At 48.5% G+C, this 22,701-nt stretch overlaps 1 protein-coding gene across 3 annotated transcripts in view; it reads left to right on the top strand.

The window, feature by feature from the left end:
- Positions 1 to 740: 740 nt before the first annotated feature.
- The window catches only part of GAD1 (glutamate decarboxylase 1), a 36,167-nt gene continuing 14,206 nt past the window's right edge, over positions 741 to 22,701 (top strand). The window contains exons 1-12 of one of the 3 annotated variants that reach the window (XM_063341180.1): positions 744 to 1,373; positions 2,551 to 2,697; positions 4,482 to 4,544; positions 9,757 to 9,915; positions 10,680 to 10,922; positions 13,609 to 13,699; positions 18,396 to 18,508; positions 20,506 to 20,621; positions 20,725 to 20,804; positions 21,009 to 21,063; positions 22,195 to 22,311; positions 22,468 to 22,532. In XM_063341180.1, the coding sequence (XP_063197250.1) occupies positions 2,628 to 2,697; positions 4,482 to 4,544; positions 9,757 to 9,915; positions 10,680 to 10,922; positions 13,609 to 13,699; positions 18,396 to 18,508; positions 20,506 to 20,621; positions 20,725 to 20,804; positions 21,009 to 21,063; positions 22,195 to 22,311; positions 22,468 to 22,532 (1,172 nt within the window). In that variant the 5' untranslated portion in view covers positions 744 to 1,373; positions 2,551 to 2,627. Of the gene's footprint in view, positions 1,374 to 2,072; positions 2,216 to 2,550; positions 2,698 to 4,481; positions 4,545 to 9,756; positions 9,916 to 10,679; positions 10,923 to 13,608; positions 13,704 to 18,395; positions 18,509 to 20,505; positions 20,622 to 20,724; positions 20,805 to 21,008; positions 21,064 to 22,194; positions 22,312 to 22,467; positions 22,533 to 22,701 lie in introns of those variants that run through there. The other 2 variants (XM_063341181.1, XM_063341182.1) reach the window with 2 other exon arrangements.

Genomic DNA, 22,701 nt, shown 5'->3' on the forward strand with positions numbered 1-22,701 from the left:
AAAGCTGGCTTTTGTGCTGTCGGTGTTTTCATTACGCCTCCAGTTCCTAGACAGTAGGTGTGTTCGGCAAAGCAATCGTCTTGTCTACTTAATGTTGTGAGTCTGCCGGTCTCCTTTCCAAAAAGCGCTTGTAAGTTTTTGCTCTTCCCTCGAGTCCTTCAAGAAGGACGCGTCCCTGCTGCTCGTTGCGCTGCCCAGCACCCCCCGCCCGCGATGAAATTCTCTGGCTCCATCGGGCTGTTTCCCCTCCTCCTGTCTCATTGCAGATTCCTCCCAGCCCCTTACGTGCCATTTTTGTGAGAAGGGTTTGGTTTAGGCATCTGCGTAGCTACGGCGACATGCTGAAATGGAGCACCGCTGTCACCACCGCAAAGTGTTGGCGAAGCACGTTTGGGGTGTGGGGCGGAGAAACACGGATTTGGGGTTGTCGGGGGTACAAAAAACCCATAAATGTTGTTTTAATGTTTCTCGTTTTAGCAAAAGGATGTCTGGTTTGAAATCGTAATCTATCGGCAACACTGAGGGCAAGTCACAGAAATCCAGGTGTTCCCCTGTGGCCGGGAGGACAGAAGGCGCGGCGGTGCCTGTGCCTCTGCCACCCTCTGGCGGGCAGCGGGGCGACGGGCGCTGCCGCCACCGGCCGCGGGGACGGGGAGTGCGCCAGCGGGGCGCAAAGAACCCCGGCACAGCGCGGGGGGGGGTGGTGGTTTTGCGAAGCTATAGCTCTCACGGACCCCGTCTGGCTCACTCGTGGCCCACACCGTGCGCAAGGAAGGGCTGGGGCCGCAGGGACGGTCCGAGCGGGAGTCCTGCCCCGTCGCCACTGCCAGTGTGCGCGGTGCTCTGCCGCCTGTTCGCACAGCCCGCCACCTCGGGTCAAGGCAGCGCTATCTAGGGAAAGCCTCCGGCGCCGTCCGCACAAGGCACTCAACGGGGGGACCCGCAAGGCAGAAACCCCTGCCTGGGCTGCCGCCCCCGCCGTTGCCGGGCAGCCCCATCCGCCGCAGGAGCCAGCCCCGCCGCCCCGGGGCGAAGCGGATCGGTGGCGGCAGCCGGGGCCGGGCGGGCCGCCCCTCCCCGCCCCAGCCGTCCGCCCCGGCGGTCCCCAGCCCCCGTGCGGAGCGGCGCGGAGGGGGAGGCGGCGGTCCTGTGACTCATGCCTGCGTCGAAGCAGATCAACCGGCGATTCACGCTTTTAAAAAAGCAAATCCGAGCACTTCTGGAAAAAAAGGTCATCTCGCATTAAATTCCGCGGCGCGATTGGTATTCCGACGTCGTTTCTGGCGGAGTTTATAAGCGGCGGGTCGCTCTCAGGCTGGAGTCGCCCTGCCTGCCTGGACTCCAGCAGTAAGAGCGGTCCGCTCGCCCCCTCGGTAAGTCTCCTCTAAACAGCATCCTATTTTTTCAAACCTTTGAGAACCTCTTTCAGGATCTAGAGCTTTTTTTTTGTTTTCCCCCTAAAAGCGGTTTTGTCGCTGTCGTACCTATAAAGGGATAACGGGTATTTTGAGACAGCCAGCGCCTTAGACATTGTGTTAACCTGTTACTTCACTTCTAGGCATTGTCTAGAGAATCTCTTCTGCTATATAGCTGTTTTATTTTTCCGCCTAAAAAAAAAAAAAAAAGCGAAATGCCTGTTTTCCATTGAAATCATTGATCCGTTACGTTTACAAGCGGGCATAAACCCGCCCGGCAGTGGAAATGAATCGTTAGCTACCGACTTGAAAAAAGCGGCTAACAAAGAAAGCGCTCGTTCGTTACCGCGACCTTCATTTTCTTTACAAGGGGAATAAAACAAATCGCAGGTAGCCGTGGGGACAGAGAGAGGAGAGGGGCACTGACCCGGCAATTCTCGATCAGCGACCCTGTATTGGTTATCGGAGCGCCGTGTCCGCCAGGAAGGAGCTGAACATCTGGCGGGGAGCGAGGGCTGGTCCAGCACCTTCCGTCCCCCAGTCAGACTTGCCTTCTCCTGCCATTTGTGCGGCTAAACGCGGGCACGGGGGAGCGCTGGTTAGTGCTGGAGCACGTACCGGTCCCCATTTGCTGAAACGTGTGTGCAAATACACGTGTGTGTGGCGTCTGTCATTGGACCTGGGCAAAATGCACCTTTGTGGTGACGGGCGTTTATCTGTCAGTCTCTCCTGAACGCGTAGCCTGGCGTGTGTCTGGGGCTCGGATGATAACGCACAGAAACGGGCTCCGTTTTGGAATTGTAGGTTGTTTGGGCTGGTCATTTCGACGCCCGCTTTGCACGTTGGTTTCTATTTGACGCGAGCCACATAATTGCCCTGCTCAGCGGCCACCGATATAATTGCGATAGACTTCATGCTCTGCTAAATCCGTCATTCAGGCGCGGGGGGTAGCGCCTCGGCATCCAGTGAAGGGAGGATTTCGCTCTTCAGCCGGTCGAGGCATTTTCCCGGCGCGCCGCTTTTACCTGGCCCTTCGGCCGCGGGGGCGGCCGGCCCCTGCCCGCCCGTCCGGACGGGACTCCGGTGCGGTTCTCCAGGAGACCAGACTACTAAAACCGCCTTTTCTTCCTTCCAGCAAATTCCTTGCTGCCCACCTCTCAGAGGAATATCGGAGGAAACCCGAGCTCCAGGGACTGGGGCTTTTTTGAAGGGATGGCTTCCTCCGCTCCCTCGTCCTCCAACGACGCTCCGGACCCCACCCCAACTAATTTACGACCCACAAGTAGGTTTTAATATTTTCCTCGTTTACAGTATTTTGGAGGCTTTCTCCACCTAGGCTTGGGAAGATCAGTTTCGAAACAAAACGATCAATCCGTGAAGCCCTGTTCCGCGCCGTTAAGCGAGGTGCGGAGAGTGCTCTACACAAAGAAACCATCTTCCTGGTGGGAGCGGGAGAGGTTGGTCCGTGACGAATAAAACGCTGGGAGGAAAAGCCCACCTCAGCGGCCAGCGCTGCCTTTATCTTACAGCCAGATTTGGGGGATTTAGACAATAAACTGAACCCCCAGATAGCCCAAAAATCGTGATGCTGTAAAGGGTGTGGAGAAAATGAATCGGTTAAAGGGCGAAGTTACACCAGTGGCTTCAAGCGGGTGTTCCCCCCTCCTTACGTTTTATAAATGCTAATACTGCAGCTTCCTTTCAGCCTTCGCTGAAGCCTGTAATCAAGCGAAATTTGGATGCTAATTGTAGCTTTTCAAAGCCTTGTATTCCTAATTGCTCTGAATTCGCTTTGAGTTATTGAGGTGTGAGGGGGAAGCAGAGGCTGCTGCAGGTGGGTAGAGAATCAGTTTATAGCCCTGCCAGGCAATTCAGACCGTCGCCTACCGAAAATAAATACGAAAGAGTCTCGATGCTATAAAGCATCAGAGACAAAGAGCGGGCAACAGTAAGAAATGAAAGGCTTCCAGGCACAGCAAAGCGGGGAATAGCTTTTACCCTGAAAGGGCTACGAAGCACGAGTATCAGAGTCATTATTGTCATTATTCTGCAACTGGAAGGAACGGGGGAGGGGGCGAATGGCAGCATCGGGTCTTGTTCTAGGCGGGGGTGACAGGCTCTGCTGCCTTCGGCTGAGGTGTCATACGCAGAAATCGAATTAACTGGCAAAGCGGATAAAAAGGAGATAACCTCTGGCAGCAGCACCCCGCCCTGCCCGCCCGGGGCTCCCCGCCCGCCGGCATGGGCAGCGCCCCCGCCGAGGGGGCTCCTTCGCCGGCCGGCAGCGCCCCCCGTCTCTCCCTCCCCGGGGGCCCGGCCGCTGCCCGCCCCGCCGCCGCTCCTGCGGCTGCTCCGGGGCCGGAGAGCTCGGCCGTGCCCCGCAGCGACCCCTCCACCTCAGCCCGGGGCTTCGCTCCCCGCGTCCCCCGGGCTCGGCTAGGGCTCACAGGGGCTGGGAAGCGCCTCCGTCGGTGCAGTCGCGCCCCCGGCGCTGCCCCCGCGCAGGAGCCACTCGGCGGCGTTTCCCCGGGCATGCAGGGCCGGCGGGTGAGGGGCTGATGGTCCCGAGGCCACCATATAGCGGGCCGGGCCGGGCCGGGCGAGCCGTGGGGCACACGGTGCTCCGGGGCAGGGGCGGGGCCGGGCCGGGCCGGGCGCGTCCCCGATGCGGCCGTCGGCGGCCCGGCAGTACAGCCGAGGCTTAGCCATGCAAGTCCGATCGTCTAGTCAAATACTATTTTTCACCCAATTAATTCCTGAACTCATTTGTGACCCCATTTCACGCCACTTTATTTTAAGCTGCCACTTCCCTGGAGCCCCGCCAGTAAATTATTAGATGTTCGGGTCCCCGGTGTCTTTCCCTCTCCTGTCGGCGGGCCAGCATGTCACCCCGCTGTCACCCGAGCCTCATCTGCCCGCCGCCGGGCTCGGGAAGCAGCCGTTTCCCCCGGACATCCCGGGGCCGGGGGCGGGGCGGGGAGGGACGGAACGGAACTGTCCAGGGGGGCGGCAGGGCGGCGGGGGAGACCCGCCGCCCCAGGGGAACGTCTCTGCCCTCTCTTCCAGCTTACGACTCGTGGTGCGGCGTGGCTCACGGGTGCACCAGGAAGATCGGGCTGAAGATATGCGGTAAGTCCGCCAGTGCCCTTGCCGTGCGACACCCCACGCTTCGCGACGCGGAGCCCGGGTCTGTCCCCCCCCGCCTCCCGCGGAGGGTCGCCCCCCGCGCCGGTCCACCGGCCCCGCCCCTGGCCTGGGGCGCCCCCTCCCGGCCGCACGGCGGCTCCGCTCCGCCGCCCCGGCCTCGCCGCCCTGCTCTCTCTGGGATCTGCCTTGGCCCAGGCGTTGTCCGCTGCGGGAGAGACGGGTGCGGGCCCCGCCGCCCTCCTGCGATAAACGGGGGTGTGCAGGGGCCGGCCGCCCCCGGCGGAGGCAGCGCGGGGGCCGCCAGCGGCCAGGAACGGGCGGGGGGTTTGGCCGCCTCTCACTGTCTGAAATTTTTCAACCTTATCTGACTAGAAAATACGGATCTCCTGGGGGAAAAAGATTAACGAGAGCCTTATTAAAGAGCAATTCGTCAGCTTGCTGCGCTGGTAAGATAGCGCTGGCAGCCAGTCAGCGCGCAGGCACATGAAATGAAGGAAGGGAAACAAATGCACAATCAGATCGCAACGTTATAGCAAGAGATTCATTTGCAGATAACAAGCTGTCTTCTCCAGATTTCTCTGTAGCGCCTTCGCTTTCGGAGACAAACACTCAAATCTTCATTATCCGATAGGGAGAATCGTTCGGCTTAGCCCGTGCCCCTTATGAATAGAAATTATTTCCCATTTTCCCCAGCTACCTCCTTTTGGGGGGATGGGAACTTATTTCGTGGGAGAAACGGGCCTTTTTTCAAAGCAAAACCATGTTTAAACCTCTTGCCCTACTTGCCCGAGTCGAAGATCATTCGCTAAACGTTTCGTTACCTGGATGTTTGGAATGGAAAAGAATCAGAGTGCGAATATTTAGTCCTGTGTCTATTAGAGATTTCATTAGTACCTGCAGGCGACATTAACGAGTAGTCGCTTAGTTCTATAAATAGCTCCTGATCTGGGTTTAATGGACCGTTTCCCTACCAGTCCCTTCAGTGGCTGGAGCGATGGGCTTTTTCATCATCATTTTAATTTAGCCCGGCAAGCAGAACTGATAAAGTAACGCACCGTTAGGCTCGTTCCGTGTTGCTAGACCGCCGGGGTTACAGAGGGACGTGGCAGCTTCTCTCAATGAGATCAGATACACTAAAAATGAAATATCCCACCATTTTGGATTTGAGAAAGGCAAAAGAGACTGTAGTAAAGGCTTTGTGAAGGGAGTTCAAAACAAGCAGGGCTGCTGTATTTCTGTCTCGGGTTTGGTGCTCGGTTTTCCTTTTCTGGCTCTTTTCTGTTTTACACGAAAAATATACCCTGAATAGTGACGGTAATTTGGAATAATCGGATTCGGTCGCGACCACAGTTTTTGCTCGTATGAGCCCTCCCACTTGAATCTAACAGCTTCACAGAGACAGAGAGAGAAGGTTGCCTTTGGTAAACGTATAGAATGAAGGATTAAGGTTGCCAAGAATCCTAACTGAACATGCTAAACAAGTTGACGATTGACTATTACAGATGATATCCCCTCGTCCTTACCTTTCACGAGACATCATTCCGGACCCTAAATATTGTGCAGTCACGAAGCTATAGTAAACCAGGTGCCTCGGAATTGTTCTTTCTGTGTGTATCACACCAAAATCGATTCATTTTGAATGCAAACTTTAAATAAGGATTTAGCTCAGAGGAAAGGCACGTCTTGAACAATGAGTCGGTTCTTCCACCTGCGTTGTATATTATGTGTTTGACATTTTCAGTAATTACTTATCCGAGATGTATGTCATTTCTTCTCAAACAACTGACCGATTTAAGGATTAGCTCCTTTCCTTTCTCGTTGAAAGTCACCGCCTGAAAAGAGCCCTGCAGCTACCACATCCCCACTCTTCGTCTCTGCACATATCCACAAAAAAAAAAAAAAGAACATATTTTAAAGCTGATTAATTAAACGTCACGGCGGGCAAAGCATGGGCAGACGTTGCCCTGTGTCTGGAGTTGCACACTGCACCTTTCACTCCCACCTCGGCAATTGTTATCACTGCTGGGACCGATCCTGCTAACGTTTGCTTGACAAACTGGTGTGGAAATACTCGACGTAGTAAAATTGCTCAGGTGCGTCTGCGGCTGTTTGGCCCCGGCCAGCTGATGATCCCCGGCCCAGCGAGAAACGCAGGAGAGGGGGATTTCAAAAGCAGCCGCCTGAGTTAGAAACTCAGCTCGTTTCTGGAGTCAGTGGGATTTATGCTGCCAACCCACGTCAGCGATGCTGAGCCCCCCAGCCGCCGAGGGAATCAGGATCTCCTGCAGCTGCCACCGACGCGCATCGCCCGGCGGGTCGGTCCCGATCCTGGCAGCTGAGGTCCTCGCAGGGCGGCCAGGACGAGGGGTGTCCATACGCCGGCCTTCTGCGAGGCCTGATGTGAAATCACGCCGGATTTGTGGTCACGTCGGGGGCCGAGGAACTCCCTCGCCGGTCCGGTCTCACTCGGCTTTTAAAACCTCCGTCTCTGAAAAGGCAACGATGAAAATACCTGTCAGTGGAGCACCTACGGGAGGTACCTGCTGCAGCTGGGAGAGGCTGCGCTCTCCGCCGCTGCAGGAGAAGCAGCGCGGACGCTATTTCGTGCGCTGGTACTTGCTGGATCTCTCCTACACCCGCCTGACTTTTCGCATAGGATACAGATAAAAGGTTTGTTACAGACCTGGGCTTCCCCCCGGCACAGAAGGAGCGCCCGAGGGCAGGCTGCCGCGCTTCCCGCAGCCCGGGAACCGGGTTGGCGCTGGGAGCGTCCCCCACCCTCCCGCGGGAGGAGCTGGGGGAATGCGGGGGTCCGGCGGTCGCAAAGCGGGGGTCTGCCCCTGACCCGCCGCGCCCTCCAGCTCCGTGAGATACTGTCGTGGCTGAGGGACCTGGGCGACCGACACGTTATCTGATGCTGGGCGACAGCAAGTTCCTCCCTTCAAGCTTTTTTAAAATTTTTTTTTTAATTTTCTCTCCGCCCCACGGTGGGAGGCCCCGTGCGGAGCCGCTCCGAGCCCCGGCTGATCCCCGCCACCTGAGCTCTCTGCCGCCGGCTTCGGTAGATAATAACGGGGCCGGGGAGCCCCGCGGGGAAGAACCGCCACGAAATCGTTTGGGCAAGGGGTGAGCGAGCTCCGTGCCCCCAGCATGTTGTCGCCGCCGCCTCCCTGGCGCAGCTCTAGTTAGGCCAGACCGTTCAGCGAAGCCCCGGCCTCTCTGAGCCCGATGCGAGCCGAAGCAGAGGCAACTGCAGCCTTTCTTGGTAACTGAAGCGCTGCCCCCTCTTTTCCCACTGGAGCCTCCGAGGGACGTGTGTCCGCACGCCGAGAAGATCGTCGGCTGTGCGGCGACTCTCGGGGGGAGCGCTGCTTTTCTTGCAGACGTCTCTTCTCACGTAACTCTTCCCACTGAGCATCGCCACCGAGAGCCTAGAAGAAAGACAGGTGGAAGAATAAAGCAAAATGGAACCACAGGACCTGGGGGAGGAGGATCGTTCCGGAATCCAGTCTAGTCTGCACCTGCTTAGGTATCAGCTGCTCCACCTCATGAGCAGGCGAACAGCCCTCGCTGTTGCAGGAGCTGGTGATCGCTGCAAGGACCGTTAAAAGCAATAACAACAAAACTAAAAAAAAAAAAAGTAATGGAGCCTGGACGGCTACCTTTAACCTATGCACGAAAAGAGTTTTCCTTAAGTAGCTTTATCTCGTATAACTCGTATTCCTAAAAAAATCATATAGAGAAACTAATTAGTAGAAGATCAATATTGAAAGGCAAAACTCGAGGCGTTCACTGAAAGGATGGGCTGGACAAACCCGCCTCCGAACGACTCCCTAGGAGATTCGTTTGGGTGCCCGACTGATGCAGAAAGGGCTGCCGGCCGGGGGCTCCATGTTCGGTGGCTCTTACGAGACTGTCAGGCTCGCAGTAGGGTCCGAGGCACACACAGGTCTGGTGCCGGGAGTCGCTCAGTGTCGCTCCCTTTTGTCCGCACGGAGATGAAGTCCCTGGGGCCTGCCCAAGCTCAGGGGACCCGGGTGGGCCGGCGGTGGGCGCCCGGCGGGAGGAGCCCGCGGTTGGGGCTACGGAGAGCGGAGGGCGCTGGAGAAAAGCGGAGTCGGGGAACGCGGGGGAGCGAAGTTACGGCGTTGGTTTTCCTCCCTGCAAAGTCCTGCTCTGTGGCGGACATCCCCAGCCGCGACGAGCTTTGGTATCAATCGTTACTTGCTTGAAAAGAAAAGAAAGAAAAAAAGGAGGCCGGCGCTGCCGTACTGTCTCCTCCAAACATACAGGCACGCTCGCTGCAGCCTGGGAGATCAAAATCCGTTGCCTTCGTTAATAAGGAAAAGCCCAACATTGCACGTGTTTTAGCTGGCATAGATTTAATGGATCAAATCCTGAAAATTAATTGTTCTCCCTGCCTTGTTAAAGTAGACGGGTCTCGTTACTGGCCACGGGCCCTGCGTGGCGCCCACCGCCGTCATTCTTGGGACTAGGGGATTTATTACCGCTGTTGCATATAACAGGCAGCAGTTGAGACCGGGTCCTGGGCGCCAGGGCTGCGTCTCTGGTGAGAGCAGAGCTCCTGGAGAGCCCGGCGATGATGAACATTAGTATCAAAGCACCTTTTCAGGTGGAAAATCCGCATCTCCTGGACACGTGCTGGTACGTACTGACAACAGGAAGGTGGGGTGATGAGTGCCAACGGTGTCCTTAGAGCGCTGGCGCTCTCAGGACGGCTGCTCCAGAATGGCTGCTTGTTCTCATGCCTTTTGTGCGTGAAAGCACCACGAGAACTGAAAGTGGCCCTGATTTTAATCATACATCATTGCCCCTGTCTGCTAGGTCCATAAACTTCGCCTGCAGGCTGAAATAGCATTGACTCATCCTGAACTCTCTTCCAGTGGCTGATTACTGAAGTGGAATCTGTCTGATCGACTTAATAAGAATTTACCACTGCACTAAATGACGAAAATTTGTTTTTTGCATGGATGGGTTTTTGCAGTTGATGGCATTTTGAGCTCTCTCTCCTGGAGGCAAATAATCACCATAAATACTCTTATTCCTGACCTCATTAGTCAGATTCAGAGCCAACACCGCTTTGAACTGTTTTCTAGAGAGCTGCTTTAGATATTTCTAAACATGTTGGGAAGTGAGAAAACTCTGACCTGTGCACCTTGCAATAATAATGTAGGGTTCCTGCAAAGGACCAACAGCCTGGAAGACAAGGGCCGGATCGTCAGCTCCCTGAAGGAAAGGCAGTCCTCCAAGAGCCTGCTGGCATGCGAGAACAGTGAGAAGGAGTCCAGGTTCCGGCGCACCGAGACAGATTTCTCCAATTTGTATGCTAGAGGTAAACACTATTTACAGCTTCTGCTTGCTCCAGCTCGGGCACGTCCCTGAGTAGTCTGCCCTCGCCTCCCTTGCAAGTGCAGCCACGTTCAGACCGTGCTTTTGCTTGGTTGCTCTTGAAGGAAACTCTGTATGCGTGTGTTTGCCGAGAGCCGCGCTTGCGATGTGTCCAATTTTCCTGAAATGCAATTTTACGTATTTTGGGCTGATCCTCTGCAGCTCAGCTCCAGCAGTTCCTCCGCGGCCACTCCAGATCCAGCCTCCGGGAGGAGTGTAGTTTTGTATTTTATTTCCTCCCAGTAAATAGCAATGAAACGGTCTGTGGTTGCTGGTACGGGGCCATTGACGAGGAGGGTGGGGAACGGAAATCAGTCCCTTTGCGGGATGGGGTGAGCGTTGCAGGAGAAGGGCAAGTGCGGATTTTGGGTGCTCTTGGCCCCCGGCAGGTGAGTGCCCCGCACAGCGTAAGCGTTGCGGGACGTGCTTTTGGCCGGGGTGCCTCGGATGTGCCCCCGCCGTTCCCGTGGGCGACCTCGGCTCGCCCTTCCCCCCTGGGCGAGAGGGGCCGGGAGCCCCGGGGGCAGCGGCGGGGTTCACTCGCCGGGGAGCGAGCGGGGCGGCCCGGGGCTGGGCGCCCGCCCCGCTACAGCCAGGCTGCGCCGGGGCCGCGGCTTCCAGGTCCTGGCAGCGCTGCGGGCGGCCGGGGTTGGTTCATCTCCGCCTCTCGTTCCCAAAGCAGGCGCTGACAGCTGGTTTGCCCCGCAGATTTGCTGCCCGCCAAGAATGGCGAGGAGCAGACCATGCAGTTCCTGCTGGAGGTCGTGGACATCCTCCTCAATTACGTGAGGAAGACGTTTGACAGATCCACCAAAGTGCTGGACTTCCATCACCCGCACCAGCTCCTGGAGGGCATGGAGGGCTTCAACCTGGAGCTCTCGGACAACCCCGAGTCCCTGGAGCAGATCCTGGTGGACTGCCGGGACACCCTGAAATACGGAGTGAGGACAGGTAGGTTCTTGCATACTAGTCTGGAGAGTCCTCCTGGGGCTTTTCTCTGGCCCATGGTGAAGGAAGCGGGCTTGAGCTTACCACGGAGGTAAGCCCACACCCTCTCCACCTCCTCACCTCTGCCTCCCCGGAGGCTCGGCTCCAGGGCTGTTTGCCGGCGCTGGAATTGTCTCTGCTCAGAAATCAGTTATTGATGCTCCATCCGTCCCCGGCGGGCAGGGCTCAGTGCTGTTTGTGGTGCCCAGAAACAAGTTTTTAAGACGTAATCTCTTTCACTTGATGAAATGCGAGCTGTCTTTATCTCCGGGGAGCAATATCATTAGGTAAATGAGGGCATAAATGACACTGAATTTGCAGTTTTTCTTCTTTATGTTCACCAGACGTTTAATGAAAAAGAGACTGAAATCCTAGGAATCATCAATAAAGGAACCCTGTGGATTTCAGCCCATTACCCAGGAGCCCCGCCTGCCCAGGTCCCTCTGAATCGGATAGAAATGCCTGTTTATAATCACTTCTTTTACTGGGTGAGCTGTAGCCAGGCTCCAGAGCGAAGTCTGTGCTCTTTCAGGCTGTTTGGCCTGCAACGTTTTACAGCTGTATCAGCAGAAAGCTCGGCTGGCAGGCGAGCCCTGATTGCTGTACGTACCCAAGCAGGTCAGGAGCTGGAGCGATAACGGAGCCGGGGGGCCGTGCCTGCCCTCCCCCCAGTCCTGCTCCGGCGGTTCAGGGCTGCTGAGCTCTGCCCGGCGAACAGCCCTCCTCGGCTCGGCGAGCGCTGCTGCCATAGCGGGCGGCGGTCTGCCCCCGGAGCTGAGGTGGTGGGAGCTCGTAGAGGGGAGGCTTTGTCTGACAGTCTCTGGCTGGGCAGCTGCGAGCCGCTGTTTAGGGGTGCAGCTGTGAAAACCAACGCGGTGCGCTCAAGGAAGAAAAACTTGGCAACAAACGTGGCGTTTACCTTCCTGTCTTTTCTCCTTCACATGGTGGTTTGATTTAGTCGAGAGTCTCAGGGGTATATTTCGATTCTGTGCCCTTAATCAAAAGGGAGCGTGTTTCACCTCCCTGCCCCGTGGGTTGGTGGCCAGCAGCAAAGCCGGAGTCACTGCGGGCTGTGTGCTTGCACCCTTATTCCGATGTTGATTGCGTCGGGATGTCGAGCAAGCTCTTCTTCACACCCCGGCTTCCCCCGGAGCTTCCGCGGGACCGGCAGGACCCGTCCCCGGGAGCTGAGATGCAGGTATCCGATCAGACGCAGGCTCTGTTCAAAGTAGTACCTGGTAGAGCTTGAAAAAAGAGCTGCTCGGGCCGTGTGATGTCCCAAGACACCCGCCGTGGCTCCCCGGGCCCCCAGGGCTCACGTTCTCTCTCCAAGGGAAGCTCCCTTCAAAGCCAGCGGGGCTGAATCTGCAGCCCAGGCTCTGGAGACCGCAGGGCTCGCTGACAGCTCGGGGAGGTCAGCGAAACGTCTCTTAGAGTAACTTCCCAAACTATGCGTCATGGCAAGGGAGAGGAGAGAAGCGCTAATTTGCAAAGCAAATAGCTAAGCCAGACCGATATTTCTGGGCTCTAGCCCTGAGCCGCTTGGCTCCCCGGGGCGGCTGCAGTCCGGTCGCTTCGCCTCCGTGTCCCCCCCGCTTTCCGCGGCTGCCACCTCTTCGCGATGTGCCGAGACGTGGCAGCGCCGGCAGGCTCACGCCTCCCAAAGGTCCCCGCTGACATCGCTCGGAGCAGAGTCGCATTTATTTCTTTATGTCAAAAGATGCTGCTGTCGCCAGCGTTGAGCCAAATACGACGTGACAGGATCCCTCCGGGCGTCGAGCGCTGAACCCCCCTCTCGGGCTGGGCTGTCCCCAGTGTGTTATCTGCATGTCCTTTCCCAAGAGAGCAGAGATAAGGGCTAAATCATGACACCTTCCCCCTCCACCATCAATTTGTTAGGAATTTTATCTCTTCGTGCTAAAAAAAGTAGACCCCAATAGCCGGGCTTATTGCTTAAAAGTTATCAAAGCAACTTTGGCTGAAATACAGGAATACGATTGACTTCGGTTGAATCCAAGCTTGTAAACCATGTGTGGGAACCGCCCGGGCCGAGGAGGTCCTGGGGGGGGTCTCGGCGCCCCGCTGCAGCGGGTCCCCCCACGCTGGGGCATTTCCCGTAGAGCCCCCGCCAAACGCCGCTCCCGTGGGCGGGCAGCTCAGCGAGCCACGGGCTCCTCCGCATCCCCCACCCCCAAGTCCTGAAGCCTCTTTACAAGCGGGTGATCCTCCCTCTCTTACTCCATTCAGATGCAAATGACCTCAGCACCTGCAGGTTTTTACTGCCAAGTATCGCCCCCTCCCCATTCACAGCATGGGGTGGGTGGGCTCTGGAGCTGGGCTAGCCCGAGCCCTTGCACAGGTGCTGGAGGTGTTTTAGAGGTTCAGTCGGGTCGGAGGTTTTCTCTTCTAATTTAAACTCTAATGATTCCGAACAGGAGCTCCCTCCAAAGCGGTTTTCCAAATTTGTAACAAGGCACCCGTGGATGCTGGTTAACGGTCTCCCCATCAGCAGGACTTGCTTTGGAAACTTGCTGCAAGTGCATGATGAGCACGGAGCTACCCTGTGGGTCGGGACAGTTGGACGGTTTAACACGGAAACCTGAGAGATACCAGCGGGGTTGTTCTAAGATGCTCTCCATTCTCTTTCCAGGTCACCCTCGCTTTTTCAATCAGCTGTCCACAGGGCTGGACATTATCGGCTTGGCTGGGGAGTGGCTGACATCAACTGCTAATACAAACATGTAAGCAGTGCTTCTTGTCAGCGTCTGTGGCTGGTGCTTACAGGGGCTGCCATCTATTATGATAGACACGTACTGTCGCAGACGTGCCTAATTTTCTTCTTTAAATGACGATCGCTGCATCTTCAATAAAAGCGTGACACATTTTTCTTAATGTGGCAGTAATACAGTGAAAATAGTTATATAAAGCTGAACAGTTTTACATTTCTGGTCAATAGAAAAGCAGATATCCCAGACCACATGGTAAGTAAAACATGCCGATTCTAATATAATAACATAAAATTATTTTTCTTCTCGTGGACCAATCTTCTTTATCTTTTCCCGGTTTTTTTTTTTTGGTTTTTTTTTTTTTTTAAAAAGCTTTGTCTCTAGACTGAGTAATTCTGCAGCTATATTAACACTAGACTACAAAATATGTAAAAGTTTATTGTCTTTTCCCCTGTTGGCTTCAGACACAGCAGGCTTGGGGCACCACCTTCTTCTGTTCATGTACTGGTAAAGAAGTGGCTTCAAAGTGATTGAAAATGTAACACTGAAAATTAATTTGAAGATAATGAAGGAATTACTCATCTCAGACTTATTAAAGTTGTGTATAAATAAATAGAAGTATGACAAAGTAAAATTTTACATATAGAACATATCAATGAGGAAACTTTTCCTAATTTTTCTTCACTTCAAAATTAATGAAATGTAGATGTAAATTTAAGGCATTATGTTGAATTTTTGCGACAAGGAGCGTAATTAATGAACCACCGCCACCCCCTAAATAAACAAAAAAACCTAGCCAGCTTTTATTTATATATTGATTTGTACATGCTCAAAAATGAGACGTTAGTCCAAATACTTGGCAGGTAACAGACTGCTCTGTTTTAGTCCTGTGCTGGATGTGTTTTAACCCTAAAGCTACCTCTGTTTTGGGTAGTTTGTTGCTAATTGGCAGAACACAGGAAGTGCACCTGCAGATTAGAAAATGAACAATATTTTCACTGGCCTATCCATGAGTAAATGGTTCATTAAGTAGAGCTGATTACTAGCGGCTCTACATAGATTATGAGCTGTGCCTGTTTTGTTACATTAGCAGTAAAGAAAAATACGTAAGGTGCTCCAGCCAAAACCCACCTGTTCTTTGTAATAATCTTCTCAACTTGTTCTGTGTTTGTTAAAAATTGTTATGAGACATTCAGATTTAAAAGCTGATTGGGAAGAAAACCCAGCAACATACATTTTAATTGTAAAACAAGTGTTGCAAAGTGCTTTAAAGTGCCTTTTTTAAAGTGCCTTTTTGTCACACCACAATTAAAAGTGAAAACAAATCTGATTACATTTCTGAAAGGAAAACTTTGCTTAAAAATTGTTATTCTGTGACAGAAACACACTTTGGAGAGTGTAACTCTTTGCAAGCCCCTTTTTCTTTGACTAACTTAGTTATCCTTTTGTAATCAGTGAAATTGCACAAATCTGATGGGACATAATAGAATTTAGGTCTGTGGCAGACAGTGTTATGAAATATTGCCATCATTATTGAGAACATAGCACTCATTCACTTCTGAAAGAATAACTTTTTTTTTTTCTTAACGAGGTTGCTTTTTCCTCTGGTTTTAAAAGTAAATTAACTAGCTAGTTTTGTAAAGCTGATTTCTGATCCATTTGTAGTTTAAACAAGAACATATCTTGAAAATATTTCTCTGTGAGCATGAAAAGTGACTATTTGCTTGTATGAGGTTTAGCAAATGCAAAATAATACATTCGTCTCCTCCTGTTTCAGCAAACCAAGGTCAACATCATATGCTTTCAAATAATACAGTAATTGCAAGTAAGGTTAAAGCAAGATGTTCGTAAAATACAACTCAAAGAACGGACAGAGAAGGTTATTTAACCAAATTGTCTCTGTGAAATCTGGGGAACACATTATTTTTGTTGAGCAGCGTTCCAGCACAGAAGAGCAGGTTCTGATGTTTACCTAGAAACTGTTCTGGCCTATTTCAGCTACACAAGCAGGTAACACACAAGTGACAGTAACACTGGATTATGGTAGGGAATGTTTTCCATTTGCCATTTTTTCTTTCCCACCTATAAACAACACTTAAAATATTTGTGAACAATTAAAAAAATGTGTATTCTTTTGCAAATGAGTTTTGAGTAATCAAAACATCTGTACTCTCTTAAAATTTTAAATTGTCATCAGGAAATGTTACTTAAATGTCACTGTGAAGATAATATATTAAATTAAACATAATAAGCTTCCCACATTGACTTGGAAATAATGTATCAATGTGCTATTCATAGCTCAATCGCTATTCATAAGACCTTCAGGGTGGAAATTTCAGAAGTTGCCATTATTCATCCAGCTCCAGGGTCTGTAGTACAGGGCATTCCCTCACCATGCAGCAGCCAGCTTTGGTTAGAAAGCAGTAATGTTACCTGGAAGTTCTCTTTATGCCCGCTGTTAGCCGAGATGAGAGGACTACATTGGTATTTTCAGTATTATGCATTAATGCTTATGAAAATGTAACATAGAAAAACTATGTAAAATGCTTTATGTTTAATTCTCAGATTGCTTTTTACATACTGGCAAACAGTAGGAGAGGTAGCTAGAATGATTTGGGCTGGTAAAACAATTTGGCCTTTAGGTGAGAGCAGAATTAAGCCAGCACTAGCCACTACAAAAAAACCCGTTACTTAATTCTGTTGGTAAAGAACTGAGACTCATGACTCTCTTAGTTAATTCACAGAAATACCTGTAAAGGTTATAAATGTATGAAAAATCTCATCAGCATTTTTTGTCAGGAGATCGGTTCTAAAGTCAGAGAGTTCCTTCCAAGCCAAACGCATTTTCTGCATCTAACTGAAATTTTCAAAATCATTTAAGTTTAAAACAAATAAGTTGGAGTGAACTTTAGCGAGATGTGATTTTTAAAATCATAGCCATCATCTGATATAGCTACATTGGCCTTATCATTTATAATCATCTTCAGTCGTCTTTTATGTCTTTGTCAGTCTTTGGAGACTCTGAAAATAATTACATAATAAAATAAATAAAGACTATTTTACTTGGGCTTAAATATATTCAAAATTCCCCTTGTGAACACTCGATATTTTATATACAACAAACTTGCTTAACATTATACTTTTCTTTTTTTGTACAAGCCTTCAAGTCTTCTGGGAAGTCTGTAGGGATAAATGTGCAAGATCTCAGGACAAAAATCAAAATGTGTTTAAACCGGTGGAAAAAAACCCCGTTGACTTAAATGTATCTTGTGTTAGGCTACAGTGACCTGTACACCGCTGAGTTCCTGTCGACTTCAGTTGGTCATTCTGCCTAAATAAAGACGAGAATATGTCCTAGACTTGCAGTGCTTAAAAAGAAAACAAAAAAAAAAAACCCAAAACACTATTAACAGACACCAACTGGTTTATTAATTTTGCCTCTCTGTAAATATTGGCAGCACCCAAACTTCAGATCAGTGTTCAGCTGTCTCTCTCTGGCAGTTCTAATGATAATAAAAGCAAAATAAGCAGTATTTTGGCTTCTGAAAATAACAATTACAACAATTAAACAAATTACAAAGCTGTTTAATCTTAAAGGAATGTTTTAAAAATAGTGGTGGTGTTTCTCTGATGGACTAAGAACACATAAGGACTGAAGAAATAATTAATATTGTAACTAACCAATGTAGCCTGAAGTAAAAGACAAACTTTTCAGACGTAAGTTCCTTTCTTCATTATCACCTCTCCTTAAAGTTTGCCGTACCTATTCTCAAAATGTAATTTTAGTATTAGAGACATAACACACATGTTTTGGCGAAATTATTCAAGTGGGAGACATCAGTCATATCCAAAGTGTTAGAGTGTCACATTCCTATAGATTCCTTTGGAAATCACAGGTTGATTGTTTAGTTTCTCTCTGCTTCTTCTTTTTCCTCTCCTTCTTTACTTTTTTTTTTTTTTTGACATACACAGCAAGCCAAGTTTATTTACAGCGGTAGCAATTTATCCATGTACCTCGATCACCAAAAATGGTTGTATGGCTGTCACTTTCCATCCACACAACTGTCTGTGACATCAGGGCATACCAGACTATGCAATGTTTTTTGTCCTCATTAAGTGGATACAATAGTTGACTGCTGACTTGTTTTTAGTAATTGGTAATTAGAAAATCATCATTTATAATTACTCTTGACAGTTATTGATCGCATGGTATTGTAGAAATAAGTTGTCCTTGGAGATCATCAACAGAATAAATCCACGTAATTAATTGTATTTAGGCTTTGAAGCACTAGCTCAATACTTCTAATTATGGTTGTGTTTAGCTCAGTGAAGTTCGCTGTTTTCATAAGGATCTGGCAATATGTTATTCCACAAGTGTGGAACTGGCACTTTGGGAAACAAATGTTTTACAGTACCATCTTGTACCGCAGTCAGCAGCGCTATGATGGAGAGCATTAGCTCTTATGCTGGTTATACAGAAAATTGCAAAAGAGCTAATACTGCAGTTTTTATTAACCAATATTTCCAGTATTGTCTTCCGGAGGATTTTTGCTTGGGTAAATGTTGCAATAGCAGAACCTAAATTTATAGGAAAACTTTTAGGAATCTTAAGCATTTTCACAAAGAATCATAGCCTGGGAAATTATTGTGTGTTTTTAGAGTCTGTATTTGATTTTGATTAGTTGGGGATTTTTCTGCTTTATCCATGCAGGTTTACCTATGAAATTGCCCCTGTTTTTGTCCTCATGGAACAAATAACACTTCGAAAGATGAGAGAGATTATTGGATGGTCAAATAAAGATGGCGATGGAATATTCTCACCTGGTGAGTTTTTCCTCTCTGTTTTGGTGAACAAAACTTCAAAAGTTAAAATAAACATAAGCTGTGTCTGAATGCCCACAATACCCCAATATCTACAACACAAACCAATGCATTAGGTATTTAGAAGTAGGAATGCTTTCTTTAAACTTCCCACAGAAAAGTTGGGGGAAAAAAAATTATCTTCAAGTATGGCTATGTATCGTGGATGGTCAACATTTTAAAACTTCACTACAAGCTCTGGTATATAGTTAGGCATTTAAACACCCTTTTTTTGTGTGCTTAATTTCTGAAGGTGCTGAGCAACCACAATTCCCGCTGACCAGTAGCTCTTGGGAATCATGTACTGACTTCTTTGATGGTCAGTGAGGATTTGGGCTCACAGTCAGAAAAAGGCTGTGGCTGCCCGTCACTTGCTGGCACATATTATCTGGACATAATCTGACTGGATTCAGAGGCCAGTAGGTCGAGGGAGGTCATTCTCCCCCTCTACTCTGCACTGGTGAGGCCACAACTGGAGTACTGTGTCCAGTTTTGGGCTCCCCAGTTCAAGAGGGACAGGGAACTACTGGAGCGAGTGCAGCAAAGGGCGACCAAGATGATTATGGGACTGGAGCACCTCCCTTATGAGGAAAGGCTGAGAGAGCTGGGACTCTTTAGCCTGGAGAAGAGAAGGCTGAGGGGTGACCTGATTAATGCTTACAAGTATCTAAAGGGTGGGTTGAAGGAGGACGGAGCCAGGCTCTTTTCAATGGTTCCCAGTGACAGGACAAGGGGCAACGGGCACAAGTTAGAACATAGGAAGTTCCGTTCAAATACACGGAAAAACTTCTTTACAGTGAGGGTGACAGAGCACTGGAACAGGCTGCCCAGGGAGGGTGTGGAGTCCCCTTCTCTGGAGATTTTCAAGACCCGCCTGGATGCAGTCCTGAGGGATGTGCTTTAGGCAATCCTGCTCTAGCAGGGGAGCTGGACTAGATGATCTCTAGAGGTCCCTTCCAACTCTGAAGATTCTGTGATTCCGTGATTCACAAGTATGATTCCAGTATGCAGACCAAGACAAAGTGTCTTCCCATGAAGGTGATAGAAAGGCAGTCAGCAGTGACAGAAAAGACTGGTAAACCATGTGGAGGTCCTGGGCCCATGTGTGGACAATGTGGGCACCCAGCAGAACTCCAGATTTATGGGTTTGGGGTAGGGGGGACACCATCCTGTTTCAGAGAATGAAGGACAATTCCACCTCCTTTTGGAACAACCCACATAAAATCCAGGAACACACACTTGCTTGGTCTCCAGTCCTGTCTACTAGAAAAACACAGATCTTTCTCAGCGTGCTTGTTGATGAAGAAACTATCCAAATCATTGAGGAAGAAGTTATCCAAGACTTTACGAATGAGATTAATTTTACTAAATCTTGAGGTCTGCATCGCAGAAATGAGCTAATTGTCCTGGGCTCTTTTTAGCAGTAAACCAAGAGAAATAGGTGCTTTCAAAAGTAAGCATCAAAATGGGTTAGCTGAATCGTAGCCTGCAAAGTGCCTCTTTCCCTTAACTGACTATAAGGAAGCTTAGAATAACTAGCTCGGCTGTAGAAATCTACCTTTAAGTCATCAACTTCTATATCTACAATGAGATGGGATAAATCCATCCAGTATGGGCCATTTCTTCAGCCTCAGACAATTTGATAAGTTCCTGTTATCCTTGCTGACAAGAAGTTGCCAGGCAAAAGCAGCACAATAAAGCCGAACTTTTTAGGAATGTGTTACAACATGTTAGCAATTGAAAGAGATGGTGGATAGGAAATTCTGTCTACCAGTATGACTTTCTAGAGGGTCTGTCCCTATCCTGTTTAGACAGATGACCATGCATTTCAGAGATTTATTTTTTCATAGTTCACTGCCTCTTTCACTGCATAATGCAAATGAGACTCGTATGTCTTTGGTCTAATATTCATTTTTTCTCATTATCGCTAGTTTAAAATTTATTCATTTATTCATTCACAGGTGGAGCTATCTCCAATATGTACAGCATAATGGCTGCACGCTACAAGTATTTCCCTGAAGTCAAAACCAAAGGCATGGCTGCAGTCCCTAAGCTGGTTCTCTTTACCTCGGAACATGTGAGCTTAATACGCTGCTAATTCTTAATTTATTGATGTCTGTTGTGAAGATGCTTCACCATTAAACAATCGCTCCCTTAAATGTGCATGTGTTTTGCTGCAGAGCCACTACTCAATAAAGAAAGCCGGAGCCGCACTTGGATTCGGAACAGACAATGTGATTCTGATAAAATGCAATGAAAGGTAGGATGAATGTTAAGGTTTTGATATATTAAATGTGTTCGACTGTTAAATTTGTTGTATTGTGCTTATGGACTGGTTCTGTACAGTGTGTCAAGTTGCTAATGGCCTGTTGAGAAAGTCCTATTAAATTATTTCAACTGTAGCTAGTATTTCCATATGCACTCTTTAATTTTCTTTGTCTTTCTGTTTCCACAATAATTACAGAGGCAAAATAATACCAGCTGATTTGGAGGCAAAAATTTTGGAAGCAAAACAAAAGGTTTGTGTTTATTAAAATCAGTGATTAAATGTTTGGCTTAGTAATTGGCTTTTGAAGGCTGAGGGTTAACATTAAAAGAGAACATTATAATGATATAAATGTTATAATAATATTTTCAGCTGCTTAATTATACATTCATGTGTTATTTAGGGAATTATCTATATGTCTTGCTAAAGTTTCCATTTACTGTTTAAAAAAACAGAGTATTTTTAACTCTTGAACCAAATCTGTATTTTATGACTTTTAAAAATAACTTTCTGTTTGGAAATACATGGAAGAGAGTACGAAAACATGAAATAAACCTACCTTTATCCAAACTTTAAAGTTTAGACAAAACCATCAAAAATTTTACTGAAGTCCTAAAAATTCCAGTAGATTTCAAGTGTGAGGCTGCAGGGTTAGTAAATATAGTCAGTAAGTTTAATTTTTTGAGGCATTCATTGTTATTTCTAGAATCAATGCAATGAAAAAGTAATTAATTTTGTATAAAACCACCAAAGTTGGAGCAATCAAGATTATTAAATTATTTCTTAACTTCTTTACATTTGGGCACTCTATGATTTTAGTTCAGTTTTTTTTATTTTATTTTATTTTAGTATTACAGTTCAAGTTTTTTTTCATCTAATTTAAAATTGTCTCACTTTGATGTGATGCTTCCACATTTATTGCTTTTGGTTTGGATTGCTTTTTTCTGCTTTGTGCTGTTTATCTAAGGATAAGATAAAGACTTAAGGAACAACTTCAAGCCTTCAAATGGCAATTTATAAATCACATTTAATTAAATTTCCTTTATACTGCTGTGAGAGTCTCAACTTTACTTGATTATTGCTAGTCTTCTACTAGAGTGTTTGAATCTCCTCATTGAAAGACATTAGACAAAACAGTATTCTTTACCTTCTGACTAGTTAATTTTGTGAAGTGAATGATGAAATGAATAAACCAGAGTTTATTCCATAATGTATGCAATTTGTTAGTTTCTACTGCTGCTTATATGTACTTTTTGGATGGGAAGAAAAATATTTTTAGGGTGGAAAATGGGATAGCCACATTTCTAAAACGATTTTCTTTTTTTTTTTTTTTCTTTCTGAGAGAGGTTGGATTTCATATTAAATATTTTCAATTTTATTGTAGGGTTACGTTCCTCTTTTTGTAAATGCAACTGCAGGCACAACAGTGTATGGAGCCTTCGATCCAATCCAAGAGATTGCAGATATATGTGAAAAATACAACCTCTGGCTCCATGTGGATGTGAGTAACTAAGTTAAGTGCTATTATTCAGGCAAAAAAGGATTTTTATTTACCCATGCTTTGTCTTTAATTAAAATATTTATTACTAGATCCTGAGTAAATTAAAATATGTTAAGGTTTTCCAAAACAATCTCCTCTTTTTTCTATTTCTTCCAGGCTGCCTGGGGAGGTGGACTCTTAATGTCCCGAAAGCATCGTCATAAATTGAATGGAATAGAAAGGTACTACACGGTGCTTATTTGTAATACTGTTATTAAAGTACTTTCATGAGGCACATGACACTTTGCAAATTCATGAAAAGATGAATTTGCTGCATTAAGGAGTTTGAACACTAAATTAATCAAAAGCAAGACAGACAGGAAAGGTTCACACTAGGGAGGGTGAAACAAT

This window comes from Chroicocephalus ridibundus, chromosome 7 (assembly GCF_963924245.1).
Source record: "Chroicocephalus ridibundus chromosome 7, bChrRid1.1, whole genome shotgun sequence".
Lineage (NCBI taxonomy): Eukaryota > Metazoa > Chordata > Aves > Charadriiformes > Laridae > Chroicocephalus > Chroicocephalus ridibundus.